A 10000-nucleotide genomic window follows, 5' to 3' on the forward strand; every position below is an offset into this window, starting at 1 on the left:
GAATAAATGCAATTTGTTCCAGTACTTAAGTAACTTTACTGAAATATTTCCATTTGGGTAAACTTTTACTTTAACTTCACTACATTTCAAAGTCAAATATCTTTCTTTTTTACTCAACTACATTTTGTGAAATCAGTCGTTCCTTTTTATTTATGTGGATAAAAACTTAACTGGTCAAACAAACAGCGAGTCACCAATCAGTGTCGAGCGCATGCTCTGTTTTCAACTTGTTTTTACTGGCACTTGGTGGCAGCTACTGATCACCAACATCAAGTCAAGTCAATTCAAAGGCTTTTATTGTCAGCTTTTATTATAAGCTGTGCAATCGAAGTGCAACCTAATGCAAACAGTGCAGACGAAATACAGCGTGAGACAATACACATAACACAAGATAGCACTGACCAGTAAACCTACTGTATACTCTGAATATACAGTTCAGCCTCAGTTCAACAGCAAGCAGGTCATTTAGAGAGGAATAAATGATGGAGGAAACTCCAGACTCGAACTCGCCACAACACATGAGTTTTTTTTGAAGTAGAAACAAGGTTAAAAATAAGGTTTTGGGCTCATGATCATTTTAATAGAAATCAATTCATTTTTTAAGTCATTAATATCATTCTATTAATAGATCAGTGTTCTGAGAGTCACATTCGAGTCTTTTCACATAAACTGAGTTGATTAAGTAAAGAGTCTTGTGATAAAAATTATATTAGGAATATTATAGTTATGATAAATCATAGTACTTTGGATACTAAAGTACATTTGAAGGAAAATATGTTTGTACTTTTACTCAAGTAAAGGTTTAAAGGGACACTTTTACTTTTACTGGAGTCAGATTTCTCTCTACTTTTACTCAAATATGGTTTGTGTACTTTATCCACCAATGGGTGTTAGAAAATTCAGGTACTGATGTAGGTTAGGTGAGGAGGCCTGGGGTGCAGCCGGTATTCACATTTATTCGCATTCAGCTTTATAAAGCAGGCCACTCAAGATCTTTCTCTCCAAACCATGTAAAGAATATCTTCATGAAGCCGGCTTTGTGCACTTCGGCATTGCCATGCTGGAACAGGTTTGGGTTTTCAAGTTCAAATGAACACAATATATTATTATACCACATCCAAAGACGTCCTATACAATTGTGCGCCTGCAGCTTTGTGGTAACAGTTTGGAGAAAAGCCACATATGGTCAGGGGTCCCAATACTTTTGTCTGTAAAATGTATAGGCAACTTTGACTCTGTACTCAACTGCATTTATGATTTATACTCCACGATATTTTCCTTGACAATCACCGTTACAAATCAGACAGTCAGCTCTGAATATTTGGTTTTACTTTATTTAAAATGATTTGCTTTTATTTTATTTGTTTATTGAATACTTTCTTTTGGCTTCTCCCATTAGGGGTCGCCACAGCGGATCATCTGCATGTTTGATTTGGAACATGTTTTTATGCTGGATGCCCTTCCTAACGCAACCCTCCCCATTTCTCCGGGCTTGGGACCGGCACTAAGAGTGGCTGGGGTCGGTTCCCTGACTGGGGATCGAACCCGGGCCGTAGCGGTGAGAGCGCCGCATCCTAACCACTAGACCACCAGGGAACTGTTATTTGTCTATTGAATACTAATTTTTTTTTTACTTTGCCACACGATTCTGTCATTTTATTTGTAAATGAAGATCCCTCTTTGAAGAGGCGGGTTGAAGAGGCTTTTGTGTTGATCTTTTCTTAACGCAGTTTTGTAATTTGATTTGTATTTTAGGAAAATGAAACCTCACACAAATCAGGGCTCACAAATCAACTGTTTTTGTCTTTTCGCTCACACGTGTCTTGGAGTTGAGGACTAGTGCATATTCGAGCCTTCGTTCAATACGAGTCTGTATCCGAATGTTTTTATATACAAGGAATTGGTGACAGGAGCTTCCAGTTGCACATTGTTTATGAAAGATAGAAAAAAAAAAGGAATGAAATGAAATGAGATTAAAAAAAGGATGAAAAGGTCAGATACTCAAGTTAGAATTGGTGACTTGTAATGGAGTAAGTTAGCAGGATGGTGTTTATACTTTTACTAAAGGAGGATTTTTAGCTACTATTTACACCTCTGGATGTCTTAATATGATGGTTGTTGGATGACTGGGTATGAGGTGTATATCAGCACCTAAAACCTCCTTACGAACTTATTTCAGTTCGACGGTTATTCAGATCCTGGAGTATTTCATGAGAAAGGTTTTTGCAGAAATAAATACAAGATCGATTCAGGGCTTTAGGAAAAAATATCGAATCGGCCGCATACTTTTTTTTTGCCCAGCTTTAACCGTGATGCTGCTCGGTGCAGGAAACCTTCTCAACCAGGGCCAGCATGTGTTATTGACTTCCTTTGAGCTTGCTTATGAATACATATTCTTTATGCCTAAGTCAATAGAACTGATGCGTATTAATGATGATAGTGTGTTGATTTATTGTGATCTCTTTGGGTTTTATGGTGAGATTGTAAGTAGGATTTTCTCAAAAATGTTGTGCAAGTATTATTCCAATGAATCGCATATTATTAGAGAAAACACGCACTCGCACTTACACTTTATTCTCTCCCGTGTTGCAGCTGTCGCACCAGTAACCGCAAGAGTCTGATCCTCACCAGTACGTCTCCGACCCTGCCCCGACCCCATTCACCTCTTCCTGGACACATAGGTGAGAAACACGTCTTCTTTGTTTATGTGTAGCAAATACCACTGGTCTTTACTTCATCTGGATTTCACAGATTTCCAATTCCACTCATATTACACACCTCCAGTGCATGATTCTGAATTGATTAGGAAATTGAGGTTAGAAAATGTTGAATTTATTAATTTATTTTGTTCTGCTGTGTCCTTTTTTTCTGTAAACAGGAAGCAGTCCATTGGACAGTCCTCGCACCTTTTCACCCAGCGGCCCTGCCCACTTCTCTTTCACCCCCGCTAGAAGGTAAGAAAATCATATAAATCATTATAAGTAGCGTTAATGAGTCTAACTAAATAGTGGGTCTTTTTTAATTCATTTAAAATGTTCTCTTTTTAGGTAAAAAAAAAAAAAAGTCAAAAATATCATTCCGTATTAAATGTTTTGGGGACGGAATCATTAATGCACTGTTTTTAAAAAAAAAAATAGGATAGTATGAACGAATAGGCATTATAATATCCATTTTAATACAACCCCATTTCCAAAAAAGTTGGACACTGTGTAAAATGTACATAAAAACGTTGCTAATTTATAATAAAGAATTAGCTAATCTCATAAACTCCTATTTTGTTCACAATAGAACAAGGAAAGCAAGTCAAATGACCCCGAAATATATGTGAAAGACTTTGTCTACAAATTATTGAAGACTTTTCAGAATAATAACATCAAATTACAAAACAGTTGAATATCTCATTATTTACAGTACATATAATAAATATATACAGGGTTATTCATAAAAAGAATGAACCGATTTCATTACGCAATATTTTGGGAAAAGTAATACGAAACTCCAGCCAAGTCACAAGTATTATACTCACAATCACTTCTTTTTCAAATAGTCACTGACTCATTCCATGATGATGCTTGAGAACTGAAGCACTGCGTCATGATATCGGTTCATTCTTTTTGAATAGCCCTGTGTCCTGTATATCACATATATAAATGTGTGTGTGTGTGTGTGTGTGTGTGTGTGTGTGTGTGTGTGTGTGTGTGTGTGTTTGTGTGTGTGTGTGTGTGTGTGTGTGATATATCGCATATCATTATGATATGCGATATATCATTAAATGTCTTAAAGAGTCTGGAGAAATACATATAGCCTCTTTTACAATAGCATGAATTTGTAATAGAAGAGTCTGCGTGCTGAACTAGCCTGCCTGCAGTCTAGATTTTCCACCATTTGAAAATATTTGGTGCATCATAAAACGAAAAACACAACAAAGGACACCCAGAACTGTTGAGGAACAGAACAGAACCTGTCAGACACAAATTGAACAACATTCCTCTCCCAAAACCTCAGCAACTGGACATCTCAGTTCCCAGTTGTACAGCATTTGGGCATGTAAACATGGCTTTGTCCTAATTTTTGTTGCAGCCATCAAATTTAAAATGACTTAATTTTTTCCTTAAAATGGTACATATTCTTATTTTAAACATTTGATATGTATTTTTTGTGTTCTACTTGCCCAAAGTTATGAATATTTGATTCATTAAATTTTTTACAGTGTGTGTAAACATGGTTCGAGATCATGAACGGCGCCTCAAGCTGGTCTTAATGGTGTAACGTTGCCAAGGTCGTCCATTAATTATGATAATGTTTATCATTAGTCATTCGGCAGGCTGAGGAATTTTGCATGTGTTTACCCACCTCATGAGTTCTGAGGCGATGATTCATTTGTCTCACGAGTATTAATAGTTTAGTTTCGCCATGGCGACCACATCCGACAGCTCCATCATTAATTCGATCCCTCAGGTTGACTGAGAAGGGAACAACAACTCTGACATGAGGTCCGACACAGGAATGGATGTACTGGCTTTTCCCGCTCGTATATCACTTTAGCACTGTTCAATCAGTCACATGGCAGGAGCTTACGAACTGAGTATTGAGGAGACTTAGTGTCCACACCGCTCTCATACAAGCAGAGACACCACCTTCTACTCACGGATTTCTGGCTAAATAATACTCCAATGTTCGAGCAACAACCTTGTGGTTTTTCTCATGGTATAAGTGTGGTAGGACCAGGTTGCTAGTTTGTGCTCTGTAATTTCTCATCCAATATATATTTTTTAATATAATAACTTCATGGGAGACTGTTCAGTACTAAAGAATGTGCATGTAAAAAAAAAAATAAATAAAAAAAATTATATATATATATATATATATATATATATATATATATATATATATATATATATATATATATATATATATATATATATATACAGTGAGGAAAATAAGTATTTGAACACCCTGCTATTTTGCAAGTTCTCCCACTTAGAAATCATGGAGGGGTTTGAAATTGTCATCGGAGGTGCATGTCCACTGTGAGAGACATAATCTAAAAAAAAAAAATCCAGAAAACACAATGTATGATTTTTTTACTATTTATTTGTATGATACAGCTGCAAATAAGTATTTGAACACCTGAGAAAGTCAATGTTAATATTCTGTACAGTAGCAACTTTGTTTGCAATTACAGAGGTCAAACATTTCCTGTAGTTTTGCTCATACTGCAGGAGGGATTTTGGCCCACTCCTCCACACAGATCTTCTCTAGATCAGTCAGGTTTCTGGCCTGTCGCTGAGAAACACAGAGTTTGAGCTCCCTCCAAAGATTCTCTATTGGGTTTAGGTCTGGAGACTGGCTAGGCCACGCCAGAACCTTGATATGCTTCTTACAGAGCCACTCCTTGGTTATCCTGGCTGTGTGCTTCAGGTCATTGTCATGTTGGAAGACCCAGCCTCGACCCATCTTCAATGCTCTAACTGAGGGAAGGAGGTTGTTCCCCAAAATCTCGCAATACATGGCCCCGGTCATCCTTTCCTTAATACAGTGCAGTCGCCCTGTCCCATGTGCAGAAGAACACCCCCAAAGCATGATGTTACCACCCCCATGCTTCACAGTAGGGATGGTGTTCTTGGGATGGTACTCATCCTTCTTCTTCCTCCAAACACGTTTAGTGGAATTATGACCCAGAAGTTCTATTTTTGTCTCATCTGACCACATGACTTTCTCCCATGACTCCTCTGGATCATCCAAATGGTCATTGGCAAACTTAAGACGTGCCTGGACATGTGCTGGTTTAAGCAGGGGAACCTTACGTGCCATGCATGATTTCAAACCATGACGTCTTAGTGTATTACCAACAGTAACCTTGGAAACGGTGGTCCCAGCTCTTTTCAGGTCATTGACCAGCTCCTCCCGTGTAGTTCTGGGTTGATTTCTCACCTTCCTTAGGATCATTGAGACCCCACGAGGTGAGATCTTGCATGGAGCCCCAGTCCGAGGGAGATTGACAGTCATGTTTAGCTTCTTCCATTTTCTAATGATTGCTCCAACAGTGAACCTTTTTTCACCAAGCTGCTTGGCAATTTCCCTGTAGCCCTTTCCAGCCTTGTGGAGGTGTCCAATTTTGTCTCTAGTGTCTTTGGACAGCTCTTTGGTCTTGGCCATGTTAGTAGTTGGATTCTTACTGATTGTATGGGGTGGACAGGTGTCTTTATGCAGCTAACGACCTCAAACAGGTGCATCTAATTTAGGATAATAAATGTAGTGGAGGTGGACATTTTAAAGGCAGACTAACAGGTCTTTGAGGTTCAGTATTCTAGCTGATAGACAGGTGTTCAAATACTTATTTGCAGCTGTATCATACAAATAAATAGTTTAAAAATCATATATTGTGATTTCTGGATTTTTTTTTTAGATTATGTCTCTCACAGTGGACATGCACCTACGATGACAATTTCAGACCCCTCCATGATTTCTAAGTGGGAGAACTTGCAAAATAGCAGGGTGTTCAAATACTTATTTTCCTCACTGTATATATATATATATATATATATATATATATGTATATATATATATATATATATATATATATATATATATATATATATATATATATATATATATATATAATTTTTTATTTAATATATATAATTTATAATTAATAATTTATAACGTAAAAAAGCATTAAGTATAAAGTATTAATTATTGTTCAGTGATCGCAACCGATTTCCAGTTCTCGACCAGCAGCATTTTGGTGTCGACGTGCAAATCATTCTTCAATTAAACCAAAGCTTCTTGGTGTATTTTTGTCCTCTGTTCACTCAGCCAAAATATGGACTCTTTTGCAGTGGAAAAGCAATGAGTCGTTCCAAATTTTTAAAAGGGCTACTATATAATACTATATTGGTATATCACTGCAAGCTCAAATACATTTCAGGATTTATTTTGTGTTAGAATGCCCAAAAACACTTCTGCGAACCAGAATCTTATGATAGACTTGCTGTAGCATTGTTCAGGTTAGTTGGCCTGATGAAGAGATGTAGGTTTCAGTCAGCCAGGCTGCTAGGTTGCACGGAAAGAATCCCCAACACGACGGCAGCATCTTTACAAGCTATGCTGCTGCCAGCGTCCTGGGGTCATGCGAAAACAAACGAGCCTTTGAAGTACCTCAGATCTCAGCATGGACAGGGAGGGGATGGATAGATAGCTATTGGGTCCGTCGTTAATCTGAAAGATGAGTGCAGGCATAGGAAGGGAGGAAGTCAGAGAGACGATCGATCGATACGACCAGGCCTGTGGGAAGCACATTATTTCCTTTCTGATGGACCAAATCAGGGCAGCGCTATTGTAGAGAAGTGCATGCAGCTTGGTGAGGGTTCATCCAAATTATGCTAACTGGGCACTTCACAATCAGGTTAGGGTGTTAATATTAGATGTGATAGGTGACTACACTAACACTACAAGTCTCAGGACAATGCTCCTGTGTTTGGAAGACTTGCTTTCTCTCTCATGTTTACAATGCCCATGAAAGGCTGTCATCATGGAACAGTTGCTCAGCAACCAACTCAAATGCTAAGTGAACTGTTTTGTTTGCAGTAGCTGGAAGTCTCATCAGCTCTGCTTTCCACATGCTACAGACTTAAGATTTCCCAACAGTGCAGCTCATATAACATGACAATTATTTGTGTTATCTGATCTGTACCTGACAGTCCATCTCAAATGCAGCGTGCTTGTTTATTCGGCGAAGTACGCTGCACTAAATAGGTTGTTTTCTCGGCTTTAATAGCTTTTCCTCAAACACTCTTCACTCTAATGCATTTATCTGGTCGGTTCCCATTAATCAGTTGAAAGCAACTCTTGTGGAACTGTATCTTTTGCGCAAGTGATATTACCAGGAATCTATGCTACATCTCTATATTCCCCAGTAAAACCATACTACATCCCAGTATTCCCCAGTAAAACCATACTACATCCCAGTATTCCCCAGTAACACCATACTACATACAAATGTTCTTCAGTAAAACCATACTACATCCCAGTATTCTCCAGTAAAACCATACTACATCCCAGTATTCTCCAGTATAACCATACTACATCCCAGTATTCTCCAGTAAAACCATACTACATCCCAGTATTCTCCAGTATAACCATACTACATCCCAGTATTCTCCAGTATAACCATACTACATCCCAGAATTTTCCAGTAAAATCATATTTTCTGTATATCCCAGTATTCTCCAGTAAAACTACCGGTATATTATATCTGAATAGTCTCCAGTAAACCATACTACGTCCCAGTATTCCCCAGTAAAAACATACTACATCCCAGTATTCTCCAGTATAACCATACCACATCCCAGTAATCTCCAGTATAACCATACTACATCCCAGTATTCTCCAGTAAAACCATACTACATCCCAGTATTCTTCAGTAAATCCATACTACATCCCAGTATTCTCCAGTAAAACCATACTACATCCCAGTAATCTCCAGTATAACCATACTACATCCCAGTATTCTCCAGTAAAACCATACTACATCCCAGTATTCTTCAGTAAATCCATACTACATCCCAGTATTCTCCAGTAAAACCATACTACATCCCAGTATTCTCCAGTATAACCATACTACATCCCAGTAATCTCCAGTATAACCAAACTACATCCCAGTATTCTCCAGTAAAACCATACTACATCCCAGTATTCTCCAGTATAACCATACTACATCCCAGTATTCTCCAGTAAAACCATACTACATCCCAGTATTCTCCAGTATAACCATACTACATCCCAGAATTTTCCAGTAAAATCATATTTTCTGTATATCCCAGTATTCTCCAGTAAAACTACCGGTATATTATATCTGAATAGTCTCCAGTAAACCATACTACGTCCCAGTATTCCCCAGTAAAAACATACTACATCCCAGTATTCTCCAGTATAACCATACCACATCCCAGTAATCTCCAGTATAACCATACTACATCCCAGTATTCTCCAGTAAAACCATACTACATCCCAGTATTCTTCAGTAAATCCATACTACATCCCAGTATTCTCCAGTAAAACCATACTACATCCCAGTAATCTCCAGTATAACCATACTACATCCCAGTATTCTCCAGTATAACCATACTACATCCCAGTATTCTCCAGTAAAACCATACTACATCCCAGTATTCTCCAGTATAACCATACTACATCCCAGTATTCTCCAGTAAAACCATACTACTTCCCAGTATTCTCCAGTATAACCATACTACATCCCAGAATTTTCCAGTAAAATCATATTTTCTGTATATCCCAGTATTCTCCAGTAAAACTACCGGTATATTATATCTGAATAGTCTCCAGTAAACCATACTACGTCCCAGTATTCCCCAGTAAAAACATACTACATCCCAGTATTCTCCAGTATAACCATACCACATCCCAGTAATCTCCAGTATAACCATACTACATCCCAGTATTCTCCAGTAAAACCATACTACATCCCAGTATTCTTCAGTAAATCCATACTACATCCCAGTATTCTCCAGTAAAACCATACTACATCCCAGTAATCTCCAGTATAACCATACTACATCCCAGTATTCTCCAGTAAAACCATACTACATCCCAGTATTCTTCAGTAAATCCATACTACATCCCAGTATTCTCCAGTAAAACCATACTACATCCCAGTATTCTCCAGTATAACCATACTACATCCCAGTAATCTCCAGTATAACCAAACTACATCCCAGTATTCTCCAGTAAAACCATACTACATCCCAGTATTCTCCAGTATAACCATACTACATCCCAGTATTCTCCAGTAAAACCATACTACATCCCAGTATTCTCCAGTATAACCATACTACATCCCAGAATTTTCCAGTAAAATCATATTTTCTGTATATCCCAGTATTCTCCAGTAAAACTACCGGTATATTATATCTGAATAGTCTCCAGTAAACCATACTACGTCCCAGTATTCCCCAGTAAAAACATACTACATCCCAGT

The 10000-nt window shown here is 37.9% G+C and overlaps 1 protein-coding gene across 4 annotated transcripts in view; it reads left to right on the forward strand.

The window, feature by feature from the left end:
* mast1a (microtubule associated serine/threonine kinase 1a) overlaps positions 1 to 10000 on the forward strand; it is a 68099-nt gene that overhangs the window by 23970 nt on the left and 34129 nt on the right. For all 4 annotated transcript variants that reach the window (XM_083522720.1, XM_083522718.1, XM_083522721.1 and 1 more), the window contains 2 exons: positions 2593 to 2681; positions 2879 to 2954. Coding sequence is in view for 2 of the 4 variants with exons in the window: in XM_083522718.1 (XP_083378844.1) it covers positions 2593 to 2681; positions 2879 to 2954 (165 nt within the window). In the remaining 2 variants the exon portion in view is untranslated. The remainder of the gene's footprint in view (positions 1 to 2592; positions 2682 to 2878; positions 2955 to 10000) is intronic.

This window comes from Silurus aristotelis, assembly GCF_946808225.1.
Source record: "Silurus aristotelis genome assembly, chromosome: 20".
Taxonomy (NCBI): domain Eukaryota; kingdom Metazoa; phylum Chordata; class Actinopteri; order Siluriformes; family Siluridae; genus Silurus; species Silurus aristotelis.